Source organism: Ornithorhynchus anatinus, chromosome 5, assembly GCF_004115215.2.
Source record: "Ornithorhynchus anatinus isolate Pmale09 chromosome 5, mOrnAna1.pri.v4, whole genome shotgun sequence".
NCBI classification, from domain to species: domain Eukaryota; kingdom Metazoa; phylum Chordata; class Mammalia; order Monotremata; family Ornithorhynchidae; genus Ornithorhynchus; species Ornithorhynchus anatinus.
In genome coordinates this window covers 32,947,712-32,971,122 of record NC_041732.1, presented here as the reverse complement: position 1 = coordinate 32,971,122, position 23,411 = coordinate 32,947,712, and the positions used below count along the sequence as shown (strand labels likewise).

The following is a 23,411-nucleotide window of genomic DNA, read 5'->3' as shown; positions in this document are numbered from 1 at the left end:
TTAATTTTTTTCCTCCCTGGTTTTACATAAAATATTGTTACACAATTGAATGGAAATGATGGATTGAATGAAATAATAATCGTGCACGTGCTCCGTCCCCGTGGACCCCGAGAGGGTCGGTGCTGTTCCACCTGCAATTGGCTCGACCCTGTTCTGGACTCTCTGCCCCCGGAGCAGCAAAGGGTCACGGGACGTGCTGCACGGACTGAGAGATGCGCGAGGGAAGCTGATCGGGATCTGGGCGGTGCTGGAACTCTGAGCTAATCCTGCCCCCTGAGTTGAGACTCCCCGGAGCCGGGCCTCAGTCTAGGATGAAATTTAGGAAATCGGCCACCTGTGCAGTGAGGCCCCAGTTCCCTCCCTCCACCTCACCTGCAAATTAGAGAAGCAACGTGGCCTAGTGGATAGAGCGTGGGCCTGGGAGTCGGAAGGACCTGGGTTCTAATCCCGGCTCTGCCACTTGTCTGTTGTGTGGCCTCGGGCAAGTCACTTCACTTCTCTGGGCCTCAGTTACCTCCTCTGTAAAATGGGGATTAAGACCGTGAACCCCATGAGGGACCTGAACTGCGTCCAACCTGATGGCTTCATACAGCACCTGGTACATAGTAAGCGCTTAACAAGTACAAAAAAAAATTACCAGCTTATTTTAAGATCATAACGAAACTCCACTCTATCTTACTCTCTGCCCTCGCCCGACGAAGTCGAGTCTTAGGTCCAGAGAAACAGCTGTATTTTGAATGGAGAGAGTGTCCGGTGTCAAGGCGACCAACACGGCAGGTGTATGGTGTTGGTGACTATGATTCATCACTTACGAGTGAACACATGTGCCTGTCTAGAAAAACATCTAGAAGGGAAGGAAAAAACTGAATTTCAGGTTCCAGAATCGCCTTCATTCCTCCCTCATCTCTCCTGAATCAGTTGAAAATTTCTTCAGATTTCAATCACTAACAAATGTTCTGTTTTTTCTCTCCCTCCCTCTCTTCTGCTGTCTCTCTTTCTCTCCCTCCCTCCCCTCCATTGCACTCGCTCACTCTCTTTCACTTTCTCTTTCCTTCTTCCTCTCCTTTCTGGGGTGCATTTTTTCTTTGGGTTTTTCTACGTTGATTTCCAATAAAACACCTCTTTCTCTAATTCCTCTCTCCTCCTCCTCCTCTTCCACCTCCTCCAAACCTGTGGTCGATCTGCTGCTGGGGCTTTCTCCCTCCCCTTCTGTCCCCGGGGGCGTGGGGTTGGCCACTGGCCGCAGTGTGGGGATACGGTCTCCTCTGTGTGACCGTCATCTCCCTCTGCTCGCTTGTCGGGGCCAGCGTGGTGCCTTTCATGAAGAAGACCTTTTACAAGCGGCTGCTGCTCTACTTCATAGCTCTGGCGATTGGAACCCTCTACTCCAACGCCCTCTTCCAGCTCATCCCCGAGGTAATGCCAGGGGCCTGCCTGCCAGGGAGTCTGGTCCCATGTGGCCGGGTTGGACGTGGGTTTGGATAGGAGCGGGAGAGGTGAGTTTTCCAGGTAGGAGACAGACACGGAGATGGTCCACCCACCTTCTCAGAGTCCCAGTCGTGGCACGAACGGCAAGGCAAGTAGGGTGGCGGGATGACTTTGGTCCCCTGGTCTGAGGGCACGCCCCTACTTCCAGCCCCCTGCCTTTCTGGGGATCCTGCTTCTAATAGTCGATCGTCTTTATTGAGCACCTACTATGTGCCAAGCACTGTACCGAGGACTTGGCGGCGTTCGGTATAACAATATATAGAATAGTGGAGGCTTAGCTGTGAAACTCGATCCATCGATCCCCAAAATGGAGAGTGTCAAGAGAGATTCGAAGCTTCGTCGTCGAGTGCCTAGCTCTCTTAGCACCAGTGCTTCGAAAGGCGTTTGTGTGAGACAAATGTCACATCATTTTAATGTAATGGTTGATAAATTGCATTCTACACCCTTAGCTGAATTTACACATTCTTTAAAATAAAGGAGCATCAAATTGATTATGTAGAAAGGGTTGCTGATGGAAGCGTGGGATTCTTCAACAGATCATAGGGTCGCCAAAACATTTTTTGGGGGGCAGATGGCCATAATTATTATTGAATACTCATCTCCCCAGCCCAGAGGATGAAGCATACCTCACCCGGAACCGGCTTACGAGAGGGATGCACCGTGTGGTCTGGGCCAAGGCTGAGTCCTGCAATTGGCATCTACCTACCCCACCACATACGGTATTGCCATAGAATAAGTGCTTAACAAGTGCCACCACCATTATTATTAGAAATAGTAATTGTACTCACGGTTGTGGTATAAAGTGATGACCCTGAGAGGAGAGAGACGGACAGACTCACTTAATTCCTTAGGGCTACTGATCTGACTTCTTTTATGGCATTTGTTAAGCGTTAACTAAGTGCCAGCCCCTGTACTAACTTAAAATAAAACTACACACGATGGCAGTCAACATTAATGAAATTCACTTGCAGATTCACCCGACGAAATTAACCTTCAAATTTTAAATAAATTAGACATGTTCATTCATTAAAAATACATTTATTTGTTCATTTATTTATTTTCAAAGAAAGTCAGATACAAGCTAATGAGGCGGAACGCAGTCCATGTCCCTCGTGGGGCTCACGATCTTAATCCTCATTTTACAGATGAGATAACCGAGGCACGGATAAGTTAAGGGACTTGCCTAAGTCACACAGCAGACAGACGGCGGAGTCGGGATTAGAATCCAGGTCCTCCGACTCCTAGGCCCGTGCTTTATCCACTAAGTCACGCTTGGAGTAGCACGCCGACGAATCTGAGCCGCGACGCCTTCAGTTCTACAGGTTCTGGAGGTCTGCACTGCCCTTGGGTGGTTCAGAACGTGAATGTGGCGTGTTTATCCAGAGAGGGGGTGTTAAGCAGAAGCTTCCCCTCTCCCTCCATAGCCCAGAATTAACGCCAAATCCCCTCTGTGTGGTATAAGAAAGGAGCAGTAACGAGAACATGTTGCAAGCTCCAAATGCATCTCACTTGGGCACTCTCTTATCTCCGCAGCTTCTCTTTGTGGTAGGGAAGTCATTCCATTTTACCAACAGGAAACTGAGGCAGAGAGGCTAAGTGGCACTCCCTCACCAGTTAACTCAGCGAGTTAGAGCCCGTGCCAAGCTTCCGGCACTCAGTCCTGGACTCCTTTCTTTAGACCATGCTGCCTCCCCTTGAAATATGAAGCCACAGGAAGAGCCCCTCTTAAGCAACATGCACAAGAGATTAGTTCTGGCACCGACCTCCCGTTTGGGTGTCTTCAGATTCACGGGGGATGGTCAGGGCCGAGGAGGAGAGCAAGTCCCACGATCTAGCCGTGGAATGGATTTCCCATTTCAGAAGACGGATCTGCCCTCTGTCCCTTGGTGGTGACAGTCCGCGAAATGACCTCGGGACAGTTAGAGGCAATGACGGGGACACATTTGTAGGGTGTTCAGATGAAATTGCACTATCCGACGTCACATTCATCTGTGGAGCCGGCCGACCTCGTGGCCACGTGGACCTGCCAGGAGACTCAGAAAGGGATTTATTTACAGACCGGGGAGATGAATTTCTGGAAAGGTGCTTCCCCAGAATCAGCAACACCAAGCTTCTCGGTCCCACTGCGTCGGGGAACAGGCCGTAAGTTGGAAAGCAGCTTTCCTGTCAAGCCCAGAGAAGCATCTTGGTGCTTTGTGGAAGTGGAGGAGATTGACCCCTGTGGAGTCACAGGCAGTGAGGGAGGCAGGAGGCCGGGCCGGTGGGGCCTCCCGGCCGAGCCACGGGGCTGGGGCTTACGTTCCTGGAGCCCAGAGCTCTTAGGAAAGGGGTGAGGGCCCCGAGGGACAGATTGCAGGTTTGGCATTTACCACACTCATCCTGTTGTTGCTGGTCCACAGGCGTTTGGGTTCAACCCTCTAGAGGATTATTATGTCTCCAAATCGGCGGTGGTGTTTGGGGGCTTCTACCTCTTCTTCTTCACAGAGAAGATCCTGAAGATGCTCCTCAAGCAGAAGGACCAGGTGAGGCTGAGGGGGCTGGGGAGGGAGCCGGTCAGGGAGGCTGCGTGCCGAGAGGATGGCGAAATGTCTCCTGTTGTGAACGGTGCCAGCTGGAAGTTAAACAGCTTCTCTACGGACAGGGGCCCGCACCCTGGTGTTTTCAGCTACAATGCCCCCGCGTAGGAAGGTCTCGGAGCGGGAGCCGGTGGCCAGCCCTTGGATCTCCTGACTCCTAATCCGATCCTCTTTTCCTGTAGGCCCCTGGGGGAACCCCTTGTCTACACTGCATTTACCAAAGCCATCCTGCCCTAGCCAGGCGAGAGAGAAGGGGAGGAACTGTCAGACCTCTTGCCGATCTCGTATTTATCGAGCGGTTACTGTGTGCGGAGCTCTGTACTAGGCACTTGGGAGAGGACAATAAAGCAGAGTTGGAAGACAAGGTCCCTGCCCACAGGGAGCTTACGGTCTAGAGGGGGAGACGGGCATTAAAAGAAATTATGTACATCAGTGCTACGGGGTCGAGGGCGGAGTGAATAAAGGGTACGAGGGCGATGCTTAAGGGAGTGGGAGAAGAGGAAATGCCGGCTTAGTTGGGGAAGGTTTCCTGGAGGAGATGTCCTCTCGATAAGGCTTTGGAGGTGGGGACAGTCATCATCTGCCTGGTATGAAGGGGGAGGGAATTCCAGGCCAGAGGCAGGATGTGGGCAAGGGGTCCGTGGCAAGATAGACTAGATGGAGGTCCAGTAAGTACCTCATGACCCCACGGGGCCTTGATTCCCTCTTGTCTGTCAAGCAACACCATGGACACAGTCACTACGCCTCTGAGACCCTCCCTTCCAAGAAGGACCAGGAGGAGGGAGTGACTGAGAAGCTGCAAAATGGAGACTTGGATCATATGATCCCCCAGCACCGGGACAGTGAGCTGGACAACAAGAACCCAGTGGTGGATGAGAAAGCCATCGTGGGCTCTCTGTCTGTCCAGGTTGGTGGGACATTTGCTTACTCTGCTGGTGATGGGCAAGTGGGGCAGGGGGGCGGTTCCGGCTCCGAACTGGGGGCAGTTGCTGTATCTCCGGTGGCCGTTATAGCTGCTGGTGGGGGGCTCTTCCTTGCAGGACCTGCAGGCTTCCCAGAGTGCTTGTTATTGGCTGAAAGGGGTCCGCTACTCAGACATCGGCACCTTGGCCTGGATGATCACCCTGAGCGACGGCCTCCACAACTTTATCGATGGCTTGGCCATCGGAGCCTCCTTCACCGTGTCCGTTTTCCAAGGCATCAGCACCTCCGTGGCCATCCTCTGCGAGGAGTTTCCCCATGAGTTGGGTATGTGTGTGGCTCCCCGCTACGGTTCTCGCCTCTTCCCTTGTGTAGCGGGCAGCCCCCTGCCCCCCCCACCCCCCCAGCCTGGCTTCAGAAATCTGCCAGTTTCATGCCATCTCTCAGTTCGGTCAACCCCTCTTAGAAGAAGCTCATGATAGCAATAGGGACCTGTTCCCTCCCTCTCATCCATCCTCCTTGTTGCACAGGAAATTTGAGCACCAACTCATGTAATTTTCCCTAAGAGTAAATTCTCTTCCTAAGGGATGCCTGTCCCCTGGACAATCCTTAGCTGACCAGAGGAGCAGTCAATCACTTGAATTTTTTGAGTGCTTACTGTGTGCAGGGCAATATAACAGACACATTCCCTGTCCACAATGAGCTTACAGTCTAGAGGGAAAGATGGACATTAATATAAATAAAGTACCGACAGGTACATAAGTTTTGTGAGGCTGTGGGGGACGGGGGGAGTGAATAAGGGGAGCAAGTCAGGGTGACACAGAAGGGAGTGGGAAAAGAGGAAAGGAGGACTTAGGAAGGCCTCTTGGAGGAGATGGACCTTCAGTAAGGCTTTGAAGGTGGGGAGAATAACTGTCGGATATGAAAGGAGAGGGCATTCCAGCCCCGAGGCAGGGCGAGGGCACGATTGAGGTACAGCGAGGAGGTTAACATTAGAGGAGCGAAGCGTGCGAAGATTCAGACTATTGGAACTGGTTAAAATGTAGGCTAAAGTTTGAAAGGCTTTTGGAGGTCTAAACTGTGACCCATAGATCACCTTCAAAATGTTACTGGAACTGGAACTGGTTAAGATGTAGGCTAAAGTTTGAAAGAGGCTTTTGGAGGTCTAAGCTTTGACCCATGGATCACCTTTCTTTATCAGAAGCCACCCAGTCCTTAATTATAATGATGATACTGATATTTACAATAATGGTATTGGTTAAATAATAATAATAATAATAATAATGTTGGTATTTGTTAAGCGCTTACTATGTGCCGAGCACTGTTCTAGGCGCTGGGGTAGACACAGGGGGAATCAGTTTGTCCCACGTGGGGCTCACAGTCTTAATCCCCATTTTACAGATGAGGTAACTGAGGCCCCGAGAAGTTAAGTGACTTGCCCAAAGTCACACAGCTGACAAGTGGCTGAGCGGGGATTCGAACCCATGACCTCTGACTCCAAAGCCCATGCTCTTTCCACTGAGCCACGCACGTCAAGCACTGTACTAAGTACCGGAGGAGATAGGAGACAATCAGGCCAGACCCAGCTCTGTCCCAGAAGGGGCTCGCGGTCAAAGAACTGGGGAGAGCAGGCATTGAATTCCCATTTTACAGATGTGGAAACCGATGCAAAGAGAAGTTAAAAGACTTGCTCCAGGTCCCACAGCAGGCAGGTGGTGGTGCTGGGATTAGAACTCAGGTCCCCTGACTCCCAGGCCCACGCTCTTTCCATTAGGCTGTGCTGCTTAAATATTGAAAGGCAAGCTCTGGTCCTCCGTGGGTGAAAACAAACACGAGAGGAAAAAACACTTTTTCTTTTGTCTTGTAGTGGCCTTGTATTAGTCATATCCCATGGAGAAGACTCCTCTGAGATGCTCGTCCACCTCAGTGCTGTCTCCATGTCTGTGATTCTTCCCCACCCTTATCTTCTCTCTCAAGTTCTTAGCCTGATTGTCCCCGGAGACAAATCTTGCCTTTCACTAAGCATTTGGCCCTCCAACCCTCTCTGTATTTATTGAGTGCTTACTGTGTGGAGAGCACGTGGGAGAATGCAAGACAACAGAATTATAGACTTGGTTTTTTTGTGGTTTGCTTTTTTAAAGGGTATTTGTTGAGCACTCACTAGGTACCAGGCGCTACCTAGCGCTGGGGTAGATACAAGCTAATCAGGTTGGATACAGTCCTTTCCCACAGGGGACTCAGATGTTGGTGCTTCCATGGCTTCAGCTACTCTATGTGGATGATTCCCAAATCTACATCTCCAGTCCTGATCTCTCTTCCTCTCTCCAGTTTCACATTTCCTCCTGCCTTCAAGACATCTCTACTTGGATGCCCTGCCGTCACCTCCAAGTTAACTTGTCCCAAACAGAACTCCTTTTCTTCCTATCCAAACCCTGTCCTCCCCTTGACTTTCCCGTCACTGTAGATGACGCCGTTCATTCATTCAGTCGCATTTATTGAGCGCTTACTGTGTGCAGAGCACTGTGCTAAGTGCTTAGGAAAGTACGATACAGCAATTAACAGTGACATTCCCTGCCCACAACGAGCTTTACCATTTAGAGGGAGGGAGGGAAACATCAATACAAATAAAATTACAGATATGTACATAAGAGCTGCGGGCCTGGGAGGGCGGGAAGAGCAAAGGGAGATGCAGAGGGGAGTGGGAGATGAGGAAAAGTGGGGCTTAGTCTGGGAAGGCCTCTTGGAGGAGTTGTGCCTTCAGTAAGGCTTTGAAGTGAGGGAGAGTAATTATCTCTCAGATTTGAGGAGGAAGGGTATTCCACCCCAGAAGCAGGACGTGGGCTAGGGGTCAGCCGCAAAACAGGTGAGATTGAGGCACAAGAGGAGCAAAATGTGTGGGCTGGGTTGTAGAAGGAGAGAAGCGAGGTGAGGTAGGAGGGGGCAAGGTGATGGAATATTTTAAAGCCAGTGGTGAGGAGTTTTTGCTTGATATGGAGGTGGATGGGCAACCGCTGGAGTTTTTTGAGGAGGAGGGTGACATGATAAGCCCATAACTTGCCATTATCCGTGACTCCTCTCTCTCATTCAACCCACATATCCAATCTATCACTAAAACTGGTCAGTTCAACCTTCGGAACATGGCTAAAATCTGTCCTTTCCTCCCCATCCAAACTGCTTCCATGTTCATCCAAGCACTTATCCTATCCCACCTTGCTTACTGTATCGGCCTCCTTGCTGACCTCCCTGCCTCCTGTCTCTCTCCACACCTTTCCATACTTCACTCTGCTGTCCAGATCATTGTTCTTCAGAAACATTCAGTGAGTGATTTCCCCACTCGTGTACCTCCAACGGTTGCCCATCCACCTCCACATCAAACAGAAACTCGGCTTTAAAGCTCTAAATCATATTGCCACCTTCCTACCTCACCGCCCTACTCTCCTATTACAACCTAGCACACGTACCTCAGTCTAATGCCGACCTACTCACTTTACCTCCATCTCGCCTATCTCACCAGTGACTTCTCACCCATGTGCTGCCTCTGGCCTGGGACACTCTCCGTTTTCATATCTAGCAGACGATAGCTCTCTCTCCATCCTCAAAGCCTTATCAAAGGCACATGTCCTTCAGGAAGCCTTCCATGACTAAGCCCTCCTTTCCCCTTTCCTATCCCTTTTGTGTCATCCCGACGTGCTCCCTTTATTCACCACCCCCACCCCACAGCACTTGTGTACATATCCGTAATTTATATTAATGATCTGTCGCCCCTTCCTGACTCATTTTGGGCATGCAATGTGTATGGTTTATTGTTGTGTTATACTCTCCCAAGCGCTTAGTACGGTGCTTTGCACAGGGTAAGCGCACAATAAATATTTCCTATTTCCTCACAAAATATTTCCTATTTCCTCACCTATTTCCTCACGAAAATCAACACGATCAGGTCTGAGCTCCCCAAAGTCACCCCTCCGCCTATCCCCTCCCCCCCACCGACCCCCTCCCCTACTTTCCCATCCTTCCCTGCAGTATCCTCAGAGGAGATCTCCTCCCTCCTCGCAAGTGCCACCCCCTCCACCTGCGCCTCGGACCCCATTCCCTCTCACCTTCTTAAAACCGTCGCCCCTGCCCTCCTACCTTCCTTAACTTCTATTTTTAACCACTCAATCTCCAAGGGCTCCTTCCCCTCTGCCTTCAAACATGCCCACGTCTCCCCCATCCTAAAAAAACCCGCTCTCGACCCCACTTCCCCCTCCAGTTATCGCCCTATCTCCCTACTACCCTTCCTTTCCAAAATCCTAGAACGAGTCGACTACGATCGATGCTTAGAATTCCTTAACTCCCATTCTCTCCTAGACCCCCTCCGATCTGGCTTCCGTCCCCTCCGCTCTACCGAGACTGCTCTCTCTAAGGTCACCCGTGACCTCCTTCTTGCCAAATCCGATGGCTCCTACTCCGTTCTGATCCTCCTTGACCTCTCTGCTGCCTTTGACACTGTCGACCATCCCCTCCTCCTCCATACCGTATCTCACCTTGGCTTCACGGACTCCGTCCTCTCCCGGTTCTCCTCTTACCTCTCTGGCCGGTCATTCTCAGTCTCCTTCGCTGGAGCCTCCTCCCCCTCCCATCCTTTAACTGTTGGAGTTCCTCAAGGGTCAGTTCTCGGCCCTCTTCCGTTCTCCATTTACACTCACTCCCTCGGTGAACTCATTCGCTCTCACGGCTTTGACTACCATCTCTACGCAGATGACACGCAGATCTACATCTCCGCCCCTGTCCTCTCCCCCTCCCTTCGGGCTCGCATCTCCTCCCGCCTCCGGGACGTCTCCACCTGGATGTCGGCCCGCCACCTAAAACTCAATGTGAGCGAGACTGAGCTCCTCATCTTCCCTCCCGAACCCGGTCCTCTCCCAGACTTCTCTATCACCGTGGATGGCGCGACCATCCTTCCCGTCTCTCGGGCCCGCGATCTCGGTGTCATCCTTGACTCGTCTCTCTCGTTCACCCCACGCATCCTATCCGTTACCGAGACCTGCCGGTTTCACCTCTACGATATCGCCAAGATCCGCCCTTTCCTCTCCATCCAGACGGCTACCTTACCGCTACGGGCTCTCGTTATATCCCGGCTAGACTACTGTGTCAGCCTTCTCTCTGACCTCCCTTCCTCCTCTCTCGCCCCGCTCCGGTCTATTCTTCACTCCGCTGCCCGGCTCATCTTCCCGCAGAAACGATCTGGGCATGTCACTCCCCTTCTTAAACAACTCCAGTGGTTGCCTATCGACCTCCGCTCCAAACAAAAACTCCTCACTCTAGGCTTCGAGGCTCTCCATCACCTTGCCCCTTCCTACCTCTCCTCCCTTCTCTCTTTCTACCGCCCACCCCGCACGCTCCGCTCCTCCGCCGCCCACCTCCTCGGCGTCCCTCGGTCTCGCCTATCCCGCCGTCGACCCCCGGGTCACGTCCTCCCGCGGTCCCGGAACGCCCTCCCTCCTCACCTCCGCCAAACTGATTCTCTTTCCCTCTTCAAAACCCTACTTAAAACTCACCTCCTCCAAGAGGCGTTCCCAGACTGAGCTCCTCTTCTCCCTCTACTCCCTGTGCCATCCCCCCTTTACCTCTCCGCAGCTAAACCCTCATTTTCCCCTTTTCCCTCTGCTCTTCCACCTCTCCCTTCCCATCCCCACAGCACTGTACTCGTCCGCTCAACTGTATATATTTTCGTTACCCTATTTATTTTGTTAATGAATTGTACATCGCCTCGATTCTATTTAGTTGCCATTGTTTTTACGAGATGTTCTTCCCCTTGACTCTATTTATTGCCATTGTTCTCGTCTGTCCGTCTCCCCCGATTAGACCGTAAGCCCGTCAAACGGCAGGGACCGTCTCTATCTGTTGCCGACTTGTTCATCCCAAGCGCTTAGTACAGTGCTCTGCACATAGTAAGCGCTCAATAAATACTATTGAATGAATGAATGAATAAATATGGTCGATTGATTGATGCCTGCCCACAAAGAGTTTTCAGTCTAGAGGTATTACTCCCCTTTTCCCACCCCCTCACCTCCCATAACCTCTCTTTCCCTGCCCTCCCTCCCGCAGGAGACTTTGTGATCCTGCTGAACGCCGGGATGAGCATCCAGCAGGCTCTCTTCTTCAACTTCCTCTCTGCCTGCTGCTGCTATCTGGGTCTGGCTTTTGGGATCTTGGCCGGCAGCCACTTTTCTGCCAACTGGATCTTCGCTTTGGCTGGGGGAATGTTCCTGTACATCGCCCTGGCCGATATGGTAACTCTCAGCCGGGCCCCTGCCGGGGATGTTTTTCCGATGCGAAGGAGCTGGCCGAGGGCATGCGTGAATAGGGAGGGTTTCAGAAGGCTCCAGGAGGGCTCCAGGAGGGAGGAGGGAGTGCCCTGGAGGCAGTTTGTACTGTAACATCTTTCACTGGAGATTGAAAAGCCCCTTATCTGAGTTTCTTGATTCAGAGCCATGAGCTGTTTGGGTGAAAGATGGTGACCATGGTAGCCACATTGGCCCAGGGCCACTTCACATCCCCTGTTGCTTTCATGGTCTACGCCAGCCACAACAATTGGCTCCATCGGAGGGGAGAGAGCTGCCGGACTCTTGCCTAAAACAGTGTTAGGCAGAACTGACCTGTCCGTGTTTAACCGTCTCGCTTACCCGCCAAGCTTGGGCCCCACCAAAAGTGGAAGACTGATGAGCCGCTCGATACGATGGAGAAGTGGGCTTGGATTGGTCGGGGTGAAGTTGGGGAGCAGCTTGGGGGCCCTCCCCATATTCCTGGGTAGATGACCAGTTTAAATAGTGGCTGGAGGTAGAGAAATCGACCCTTAACCACTTTTTTCCCTCACTTTCCCTTTTTTGTTTGGGAAAGTGACACAGCGAAAATATCCTTTCTTCCTAGCAGAGGTATATTTACAGTATCAAAAATAACGAAGGCAATAGGGAATACCTGACCTTAGAGCTCCAGTGCCACGGCAATAATAATAGTTATGATAATTGTGGTATTTGTTAAGCAACATGGAGCAGCGTCGAAGCAGCAGGTCGTAGTAGTCTCGGACTCAGAGGGATCTGGGTTCTAGTCCTGGCTCTGCCACTTGTCAGCTCTGTGACCTTGGGCAAGTCAGTTCACTTCTCTGTGCCTCACTTACCTCATCTATAAAATGGGGATTGAGATTGTGAGCCCCTGTGAGACAGGAACTGTGCCCAACCTGATTTTCTTGTCTCCACCCCAGTGCTTAATACATTGGCTGGCACAAAGTAAGCACTTAATAAATACCACAATTATTATTATCATTATTATTATTAAACCCTTCCTATATGCGAAGCACTGTACTAAGTGTTAAGGTAGATGGTGTATAATTGGGTCAGACACAGCCCCTGATCCACAAGGGGCTCCCGGTGTAAGTAGGAAGACAGGTATTTAATCCCCATTTTACAAATGGGAAAATTAAGGCCTAAGGAAGTTAAGTAGCTTGTCCAGGGTCACCCAGCAGGCAGATAAGTGGCAGAGCTGGGATGAGAACCCTGGTCTTCTGATTCCCAGGCCCATGCGGTCTCCACTAGGCCATGATGCTTTCCCCAAGAATTCAGTTCTCCACAAGAAAGGCTGTAGTCAGGGCTTAGCAGGGAGCGGGGTGCTCATTGGCGTCATGTGAAGGGGCGAGAGGAGAGACTTTTTTTTACTCCCCGCTCCTTTTTCAGTTCCCTGAGATGAACGAAGTCTGTCGAGAGGACGAAAGGAACGGCAGCGTCTTGATCCCCTTTGCCATCCAGAACTTGGGCCTGCTGACCGGCTTCACCATCATGCTGCTTCTCACCATGTATTCGGGGCAGATTCAGATAGGTTAGGAGGGGGCCGGGGGCAGCGGGATCGGGGATGGAACCCACGGCTTTCCGCTCGGCAGACCCGGCACCGGTATGAAGACTCGACGCTGCAAAGCACTACAGAAGAGGCATTTCTGCCCCAATCCGTTCCCCAGACAGTACACGGTATTAGATGTCGACTGTTTAAATTTCCCCTCCTAGAAGTAAACCGCCCCGATAACTAGTCTCTAGGTAGTGCCGCCTTATCCTCTGGCCTCTCCCTCACCCGACTTTCCCCAGAATGACTCAAAGAAGAGGCAGACCGACCTCTCTTGCTCTTGGATCGAGGCAGCCGGCAATGGAAATGAGAGGTCCGGACGCCCGTATCCTCTTGAGCCTGCAAGCATCCCGGGCCCAACGAGGCCAACGTCTAACCATTGGAAGTCTTGGAAGGGTAGCGACGGGACCAGATATCTACCACCCTGACCCTATGCCTGTTTGGAGAAGACACAGTAGCCGAGAGCTCCGGTTTTCCACCGACTTGATCCCTTCAGATACCGTCACCTCGTCGGCTCTGGGGGCTTTCGAAGGAGGCAGGAGCCGAGAGACCTGCTTGCTGTAAGAGCCTTTGGCAGGGAGGGTGCAAGGGAAAAGGGGGTTCTGAAGGGGAAGACAAAGCGATGTCATTGGCACTGGGTTCTTACTTTCCTGCAGGACCTTTTGGGTATCAAATTTGGGCCAGGAGCCCCGGTACGATGTGGCTTTTCACCGTTTCCACCAAAGCAGCCGATCACTAGATATGATTTTAACCTTTTTCTCACAGGCAAAGTGGCGGGGAATTGGGCCCCCACGTAGGAAACTCTGATTTGCCCGTTTCTGCCCTTCTTAAGGGAGATTCTCAATCGCCTCCTCAGAAGCCAGGCGGGGGTATGGACGTGGGCGGGTCCCTCGGAGGGGAGAATAATGCACAGATCCACCTCTTCGGTCCGCCTCCCCCCTCTAACCGGCTCTGATCGGAGCGACGTTTACCGTGCTCAACAAGATGAGGGTGACCGGAATGTGGAAGAGGGTAGCCGAGATGCGGGGCTGACCGGTTTAAGTGGACGGGAGTGTCGGTGGCCGGCCACCGTGAAGAGCGAGAACACGGGTTCTGCCTCTTGAGCAGCACAGAGGACCGAGCTCACACTGTGAATGTGTTTTAAAATGTCACTGTGGATCGTATAGTCTTTCAAAGAAGCCAGAGCAGTTCTGACGCTGGTTACGCTCGAGCTCGCTTTAGAAGATGGATGTGCTGACTGTAAAACTCCATTCCAGCTTTAGGCCACGGTGGGGAGGGGTCTTTGGAGATCTGACTTCAGGGAGAGCTGTTCCCAGGTTCACTAGGTGAATTCCTTTATTATTATCATATTGATAATGTCTAATTCTTCAGCTTGATTGGGCCGTGAAGACCTCTGGATCCCTTCAGGCAATACCCCCACAGTGGCCGTGTGTTGACAGACCTTTTTGCTCAGTCTGGAGGGGTGGGAGTTCATTGCCAGCATCTATGAGTTGTTGTGTGTGGTTTTTTTTTTCTTTTTAATATCTACGTCCTTTATACGTGTCTAAGGGAATAGCTGTAGGCTTGGTCATATGGCAGTCCATCATTTTCCATTACTATTGTTAAAAGCAGCTTTTTCTTCATCTTTCTGGGAACTTTGAATCACCCTGGAAAGAACCATGTGAGAGAACGAGCTGTAGCTGCTATTTTCCCAGGAGTTATGATGTATCGTACTTTCCCGAGCACTTAATACAGTGCTCTGCACACAGTAAGTGCTCAATAAATACCATTGAATGATTGACCGATTGATTGTGTACTGCCGTGACTAGGATAGGAGGCCGTCCGAGCCTCTGGGGAGATGGATGATGCAAACGGTGGGGTGATGTGGCAGAAAAACGATCTAGTTTTACAGCCAGCCCCTTCCTTGCGTGTTGAGTACCTTTTTAAAAATATTTTTCTTTTAACGCCCTTGTCCTTTTGTCCACCTCCCCTTCCCTCAAAAATCATTTTAAGAGTGGAAGAAGTGGGCGAGGCTGCAGACCCTGGTTGGACAGAGAACCAGCTGAAAATACAGCCACCTAAACCTGAACTTCAGAAGGCTTGCCTTACTTAATCCACACTGATGTTTTTAAGTGAGCAGGAGGTTCCCTCTCTCGGCCCTGGCCTTCTCCTCCCACGGTAACACCGAAACCCGGGTCTCCGGGTTTAGAGTTAATTTGGGGCAGAGGATACAACAGGTTGCATTTTCATTTTCAACCGGCAAAGCAGTACGTCACTTTTTCCTGCGCTTCCATTTGTTAGCTGGACCCGCCTGAGCAAGTGCTACCGTCAGAGAAGTTCCCTTTTCTCTGGAAATGGTGGCGGCCTATCGCGTTCCGTGGGGCGAGGCAGAGGATGGGGGGACGAGCTTCCTGTGGTGGGCAGTTGGCACGCTGCCTCCGCTGACGGATCTGCCTGACGTATCCAAATTCGGCTTTATTTGCGCTGGCGGGAAACACGCCGACATTCAATATGCAATTTCCTCTGGGCTCTTAAGTGTTGAATTTGCTGTTTTAAGCATTTGGATGCGTATGTAAAGCCCTACGGGTAAATACCCTGATCGGGTAGCCCTCTGTTTCCGTCTCTCCCGTGATCTATTCTTGAATAGACCATCTTCCGATGAGATGGTCGTGAGCTGAGCAGTTGCTGGACAGGAGAAGATGTATGTGATCTCCAACGCGATTAATGGTGAAAAAAAAAATTACACTACAGTGAGAGGGAAGGAAAAATCTTGAAAGCCGTGAGGTTGACTTTAATTGTTCGTATTTCCCTTGACAGTTAAGACTAGAGCAATTCCATCACAGTATTTTTTGAATAACTCAGGTGTTTACCAATAAATAAGAACCAAGAAAATAACATGATGTGGGCTGTAAAAATGTTCTTTGTAAGACTGGATAAATAAAACTATATTCTGTAATGGTTGAGGATCATGAGCGTGGTTTGTCGGAGTCCGCTGGTGCAGTGGGAAGTGTTAGACACAAGGTGGCATTAATGCACATTTCAACTTTTGCCGTCTTCCGGACCGTGTGTCATCACCGCTCCTCGTTCTTCGCTTCCACTGCGCACTCCTTCCCTTTTTTCCCCCCCGCATTGGCAGGTGAGAAGATATAACGATCCCCAGAAAAGCCTTCCATCACCCTGCAGTTCCCTTTTATTGTCACACGTCCAAATCTCCCAGGGTTTGCTCATTTTAAATAGTTTACCTCCAGTGACTGTCGGAGGTATGCTCACTCTACCTGCCCTAGACCGGCCTCGTTTTGCCTCCTAACCGGTATTTTTTAACTTCTCGCTGTAAGCTTGATTTTTTGAAACGGTTTATCTACAATCCTACTTGGACGGAGAGATCCCATTTGAAAAAATCCTGCCTTTCAAGCGGCCGACTGCCGTTGCTCGTCATCTTTTCGGAGTCCTAAAAGCAAATATCGAGTACACGCTATTCTGCCATAACTTGAGTTTTCATGTCATGTTGTGGTTGGAACGTTGTTAGCAGGGAGGCCTTCCATCCAATCTGGCTTTCAGCTGTTCTTTTGCCTGCCTGGTACAGATAATGGCACTGGACACCTTTTTTTTTTCTTTCCTTTTTTGTGGTATTTGTTAAAGCGCTTTCTATGCGTCGAGCACTGTTCTAAGCACTGGGGTAGATACAGCAAGTTAATCGGGACAGAAACAGTCTCTGCCGTACGTGAGGCTCACAGTCTAATAGGAGAGAGGTAATCAATCCCCATTTTGTAGTTAAGGAAAAGGAAGTGCCGAGAAGTCAAATGACTTGCTTGCCCAACGTCACACAGCAGGTGAGTGACAGAGCCAGGTTTAGAACCCAGGTCCTCTGGCTCCCAGCCCCGTGTTCTATCCACTAGACCATGCTGCTTCCGTCCAGTATTTTTATTTTAAGGATTCAGTCTGCCACCTCTATCCCTGCTGTTCACAGTCACCTGGGAGAGGATCATTTTGGAGCAAGTGGGGAATGGGAGGTCGGGGGGGAGGTATCAGGCTTCACCCAGAGAAATGCCAGGGTGGTCTTGGACCAATTTCCACCAAATGGTACACATGATTTCATTACGTTACGCTGCGGGCCCAGCTTAACGTAGGTGATGTCACATGCCTCTGTCAGGTATCAAAGAGGCCTGTCAGTGACCACCCGAGTTCCAACACGAAGCTGCTTTGGATTCAGTGCTCTGTGGGATCGGAAGTTGTGTTTGTGTGCCATGTCAGACACAGGGTTTTGTAAGGACCCAACCCCCTTGTTATAGGAGAATTGGATGTGTTTAGAGACAAACCCATTAAACCCAGCAACATAATAATTGTGGTATTTCTTAAGTGCTTTTTATGTGCCAAACACCGTTCTAAGCGCTGGCATAGATACAAGGTAGTCAGCTTGGATACAGTCCCCGTCCCTCATGGGGCTCATACTCTTCATCCCCATTTTACAGATGAGGTCACCGAGGCTCAGAGAAGTTAAGGGACTTGCTCAAGGTCACACATAAATCATGTGGATTAGAGCCCACGTCCTCTGACTCCCAGACCCGGACACTTCCCCCTAGGTCATGCTGTATCTGCCTACATGAGGCCATTTGAAAGTTGAACTTGACAGTGTCGAATTTTAGTTGTGCAAAGTAGAAGCTGTGTACCGTGTCCGGTGGTCTAGAAATTAGTAGTATTTTTCACTAACTGATGCAAATAGACCATAGTCAAGTCAAACAGGCTCATCACTTTATAGCCCTTGCTGAATGCCCATTCTCCTCCCCGCTCTTCGGGAGACCTGAGGTTTGTTCCGTCCAGAAACCATTCAGAAATCCAAGCAAGACTCCAAATGTTCACGGAACTTTAATTCAAAGAAAAATAGAAACCCCTCACTCATTTTCAAAGCAAGCCAGCTCTGAGCTCCTAATTGTTCGGGCTGAAATAACCAGGCTTCTTAGAATCACAGGTTCAAATCCCAGCAGTATTGCCTCTCCCTTTTATCCTCCCAGAATAGCCTGAATTCCCTTCCATTCATGGCAAAAGGCTTTCAGATGAAAACAGTTTTTTAAAGAAAAACGTTTTAATAGAAAAGATTCAAAGGCCTCTTAAGCGCAGCCTCCTCTCTGCTCCTTCCCCTCTGGGAACAGAAGTTATTTTGGAGCATGGCCCATCTTTTTCCCCTTCCTCACCTGCAGCAGAGCCGGGAGGGAAGGAGGCAGCGGGGAGAGAACAACGGGATTTGAGGGCAGCAGCGGCAGGTCGATGGCTCCTCTGGCACTTGCCGTGGTATTCCTGGCAAGCCCTGGACAGAACAGAGAAGAGAAAAAGGAAAACAGAATGGTCTTCAGGGTAGTAATAACATTGCAATGTTACAACTGCCAGAGAAGAGCAAACGAAAATTATCTTCAAAGAAGCAAATCAAAATCTGGCCCTATTTAATATACCTGAATGAGGCCCTTAATAATAATAGCCATATTTGTTAAGTGGTTACTATGTGCCAGGCACTCTGCTAAGCGCTAGAGTAGATGCAAGCTAATCGGATAGGGCTCACAGTCTTAATCCCCAATTTACAGATTCGTTCATTCATTCGGTTGTATTTACTGAGCACTTGCTATGTGCAGAAGACTGTACAGAGTGCTTTGGGAGAGTACAATACAATAATAATAATAATTCTGCTACTTGTTAAGCACTTACGATGTGCCCAACACTGTTCTAAGTGCTTGAGTAGATGCAAGTTACTCAGGTTGGACAAAGTCCCTGTCTCACATGGGCTCACAGTCTCAATCCCCATTTGACAGAGGAGGTAATAACTGAGGCCCAGAGAAGTGAAGTGACTTGCCCAAGGTCACACAGCAGACAAGTGGCAGAGCCAAGATTAGAACCCATGACCTACTGACTCCCAGGCCCATCCACTACGCCATACTGCTTCTCACAATAAACAGACACATTCCCTGCCCACAGTAAGCTACAGTCTTGGGGAGGGTGGAAGGGGGCAGGCATCAATTTAAATACATTACAGATATGTGCTGATGTGCCTAGTAGAGTCAGGACCCGGGTTCTAATCCCGGCTCTGCCACTTGTCTGCTGTGTGACTTTGGGCGAGTCACTTAATTTCACTGTCTCAATTACCTCATCTATAAAATGGGGATTAAGACTCTGATCCTTACGTGGGACACGGACTGTGTCCAACCCAATTACCTTGTATCTACCCTAGCACTTAGAACAGTACTTGGCACATAGTAAGTGTTTAACAAATACCACAATTATTGAGGAAACTGAGGCACAGAGAAGTGAAGTGACTTGCCCAAGGTCACAGTAGATGAGTGTCAGTGTCAGGATGAGGGCCCACATCCTCTGACTCCCTTGGGAAGGTTCTAGTGAGGCCTCAGACTTAAGACTCTTTTGTGGCAGTTTCTTTTTGGAAAATTAAAATAGTCCCTTTCTCCTTCAACTCACGCTTTCATTACACAATTCAGATAAAGCATGAGGGATATGGTGGAACATTTTTCCCACAGCATAAGTTTGTTCTGGGTGTAACACTAGCCACAAGTAGATTCGCCTAGGAAGATGTGGTTGTGTGCATGTGTGTGGCATTGTCTGGGTGTGATATTGCTCTACTTCCCAGCCTCTGCCACAGACTTCCTCTTCTGCACTCTTTGTTAATGTGTGTTTCTTCATGGTTTTTGCTTCTTTACAGTGTTTAACGATTATTTAATAACGAGCGACAAGGATATAAAACATTCTACTATCCATCAATGGTATTTTTTGAGAGCTTACTGTGTGGGGGGTACTGTACTAAGCATTTGGAAGGATACGAAACAATAAAACAGACACATTCCCTGCCCACAATGAGCTTACGGTCTAGAGGGGGAGACAGATATTAATATGAATAAATAAATTATGGATGTGGACATAAGTGCTGTGAGGCTGGGTGGTGAATAAAGAGAGCAAATCAGGGCAACGCAAAAGGGAGTGGGATAAGAGGAAATGAGGGTTAGGGAAGGCCTCTTGGAGGAGATGTGCCTTCAGTAAAGGCTTTGAAGGTGGGGAGAGTCGTTGTCTGTTGGTAATGAAAAGAGAGGGTGTTTCCGGCCAGAGGCAGGACTGGGAGAGAGGTTGGCAGCGAGAGAGATGAGATCAAGGTACAGTGAGTAAGCTGGCATTAGAGGAATAAAGTGTGGGGGCTGGGTTTTAGTAGGAGAGTAGCAAGGTGAGGTAGGAGGGGGGAAGGTGACTGACTGCTTTAAGACCGATGGAAAGGAGTTTCTCTTTGACGCCGAGGTGGATGGCCAACAAATAGAGGTTTCTGAGGAGTGGGGAAACACGGACTGAATGTTTTTGTTGAAAAATGACGCGGGCAACAGAGTGAAGTGCGGACTGGAGTGGGGAGAGTCAGGAAGCAGGGAGGTCAGCAAGGAGGCTGATGCAGTAAGCAAGGCGGGATAGGATAAGTGCTTGCACGAACATGGTAACGGTTTGGATGGAGAGGAAAGGACAGGTTTTTGCCATGCTGTGAAGGTTGAACCGACAGGATTTAGTGATAGATCGAATATGTGGGTTGAATGAGAGAGAGGAGTCAAGGATTACTCCAAGGGTATGGGCTCGCGGTACAGGAAGGGTGGTGGTGCAATCTACAGCGATGGGAAAGTCGGGGGAGGACTGGGTTTGGGTAGGAAGAGAAGAAAGTCTAGTTTTGGATATGTTTCATTGGATGTGATGGCAGGACATGAAAGTAGAGATATCTTGAAGGCAGGAGGAAATGTGAGACTGCAGAGAGGGAGAGAGATCAGGGCTGAAGATTCATTCATTCAATAGTATTTATTGAGCGCTTACTATGTGCAGAACACTCTACTAAGCGTTCGGAGTCAGAGGTCATGGGTTCGATTCCCGGCTCTGTCACTTAGCTGTGTGACTGTGGGCAAGTCACTTAACTTCTCTGTGCCTCAGTTACCTCATCTGTAAAATGGAGATTAACGGTGAGCCTCATGTGGGACAACCTGATCACCCTGTATCTCCCCCAGTGCTTAGAACAGTGCTCTGCACATAGTAAGCGCTTAACAAATACCAACATTATTATGATTATTACACTTTGGCAACAGATAGAGAAAATCCCTGCCCATTACAGTCTAATGGGGGGAGAAAGGTGGACAAAAACAAGACAACACAATCACGATCAATAGAATCAAGGGGATGTACACCTCATTAACAAAATAAATAGGGTAATAAAAATCTATACAAATGAACACAGTGCTGAGGAAAGGGGAAGGGAGAGGGGGAGGAGCAGAGGGAGAGGGGGCTTAGCTGACGGGAGGCGAAGGGGGGAAGGGGCAGGGAGCAGAGAGCGGAGGGGGAGCAGAGGGAAAAGGGGAAGCTCAGTCTGGGAAGGCCTCTTGGAGGAGGTGAGCTCTCAGTGGGGCTTTGAAGAGGGGAAGAGAGTTAATTTGGTGGAGGTGAGGAGGGAGGGTATTCCAGGACGGCGGTAGGATGTGGGCCAGAGGTCGACGGCGGGATAGGCACTAATGGGGGACGGTGAGGAGGCGAGCGGCAGAGGAGCGGAGCGTGCGGGGTGGGCAGTAGAAAGAGAAAAGGGAGGTGAGATAGGAGGGGGCAAGGTGATGGAGAGCCTTGAAGCCCAGAGTGATGGGTTTCTGTTTCGTGCGGAGGTTGATAGGCAACCACTGGAGGTTTTTAAGGAGGAGAGTGACATGCTCAGAGCGTTTCTGCAGGAAGATGATCCAGACAGCAGAATGAAGAATAGACTGGAGTGTGGAGAGACAGGAGAAAGGGAGATCAGAGAGAACGCTGACACAATAATCCAGCCGAGATATTATGAAAGCTTGTACCAGTATGTAGGTTTGGGAATCATCTGCATAGAGGTGGTAGTGAATGAGTTTTCCAAGGGAGTGGGTGTACATGGAGAATAGAAGGGAACCCAGAACTGATCCTTGAGGGACCACTGCAGTTAGGGGGTGGGAGGCAGAGGAGGAGCCCGCGAAAGAGACTGAGAAGCAGTGGCCAGAGAGAGAGGAGGAGGACCAGGAGAAGACAGTGTCTGTGAAGCCAAGGGAGACAAACATTAATATAAATAATTGATTCTACTAGTGGTGGACATAAACATATAGGCATGAAAATCCAAATAATTTAGGAATTCGTGTCAAAAAATGAGAATCATAGCATCTCCTGACTAGACTCTGATGAGGCTTTTTCCTTGGGAGATCAAAGGTGGGACTGCTTAACTGTTCATCCCTATGTTAGGACCCAAATTAGCCATCCTGTGTTTAGGGTCCCTAAAGGAAAGTGTGGAATTAGGAAATCCATCCAGGATTCAATGGACAATTCCGTGCAGGTCCCAGCCGCCCCAACTGAACCAGATTCCCCAACAAGGCAAGATCAAAGTCAGGATTTAATGAGGGCCACACCCTGGAAAAGATCACAACAGGAAAATCTACAGTCAAGGTTTACAAGGTATTTAAACCCACTGAGGGTCAAGAAGGCCAAGGCCGAGCAGAAGAACTGATTAGCCGAAGTCAGACACTGGGGGTTCCGGACATGCTGCTTTGTTTGGGGAAAGGGCTGGGATAGAGAGTTTAGTATAAAATACCGGTGTCCCCCAAATTAAGATAATGACCGAATTAACTTACTCTAGTTTTCTTTTTACCTCAGGAATTGCTTGGGCCAAGAGAAGACATAGCTTTACCACACGAAGAGCTCTTCTGGTTTGGCCTCAGGGGAGCAGGCCTTCAGCTATCATGCCTCAGCAAGGTCCAAACTAAACTCTCTGTCCCTTCCCAGTTCCTCCCTGAGATGGTGGGGACTCTTCTGCTAATGCCTGAGAAACCAGTCTCCTCCCCAAACAATCCTGGATGTGGGGGAAGGGAGTATGCTCTCCTGCCAAGCCTGCAACCTTGCTGACCAGCAATCTTTGAACCATCTGCGCCCAACCCATTAATTCCCACTGAACTGATGGTTTACTCTAACTCCATTTTCCCAAAACAGGAAGTTGCTCAAGAGCACAACTTCTGAGTTGTGGCACAAATTACTGCACTATATTTGAATCAATACTGGAATCTATTTGTGTGTAACTAGCACCTGCTGTTTAAGACAAGATGATACCAAGTCAAATGACTGGAGCTGTTCTCTTAGGCAAGGTGAGGGGGGGGACTCTACAAGAATGAAATCAAATCTCCCTCAAGTCAAATCGTGGTATTTGCTGTCTACTGAGTGCAAAAGACGGTACTCTCTCATTTGGGAGAGTACAAGAGAAGCAAGGTGTGAACTCCTTGGCCTTGAGGAGCTTAAGACCTAAAGGAGAGACAAAACAGAAATTATTTTCAAACAGTGAGAGCGGGAGGAAGAACAGGAAGGATATAACAGGAAGTAATACAAATGTGACAGGATGAAATTGCTGAACACATTATGAATACACAAATAATGAACATACTGAGTTTTTATGGTATTTGTTAAGCACATACTCTGGCCCAGGCACCGTACTAAGCCCTGGGGTAGATACGAGCTAATCAGGTTGGACGTAGTCTATGTCCCACATGGGGCTCACAGTCTTAATCCCCATTTTACAGA

At 49.7% G+C, this 23,411-nt stretch overlaps 1 protein-coding gene across 2 annotated transcripts in view; it reads left to right on the top strand.

The window, feature by feature from the left end:
* The window catches only part of SLC39A14 (solute carrier family 39 member 14), a 56,908-nt gene extending 41,117 nt beyond the window's left edge, over nt 1–15,791 (top strand). The window contains exons 5-10 of one of the 2 annotated variants that reach the window (XM_029065510.2): nt 1,247–1,416; nt 3,888–4,010; nt 4,783–4,971; nt 5,105–5,312; nt 11,073–11,257; nt 12,695–15,791. In XM_029065510.2, the coding sequence (XP_028921343.1) occupies nt 1,247–1,416; nt 3,888–4,010; nt 4,783–4,971; nt 5,105–5,312; nt 11,073–11,257; nt 12,695–12,841 (1,022 nt within the window). In that variant the 3' untranslated portion in view covers nt 12,842–15,791. The remainder of the gene's footprint in view (nt 1–1,246; nt 1,417–3,887; nt 4,011–4,782; nt 4,972–5,104; nt 5,313–11,072; nt 11,258–12,694) is intronic. The other variant, XM_029065509.2, reaches the window with a different exon arrangement.
* The last annotated feature ends 7,620 nt before the right edge of the window (nt 15,792–23,411 follow it).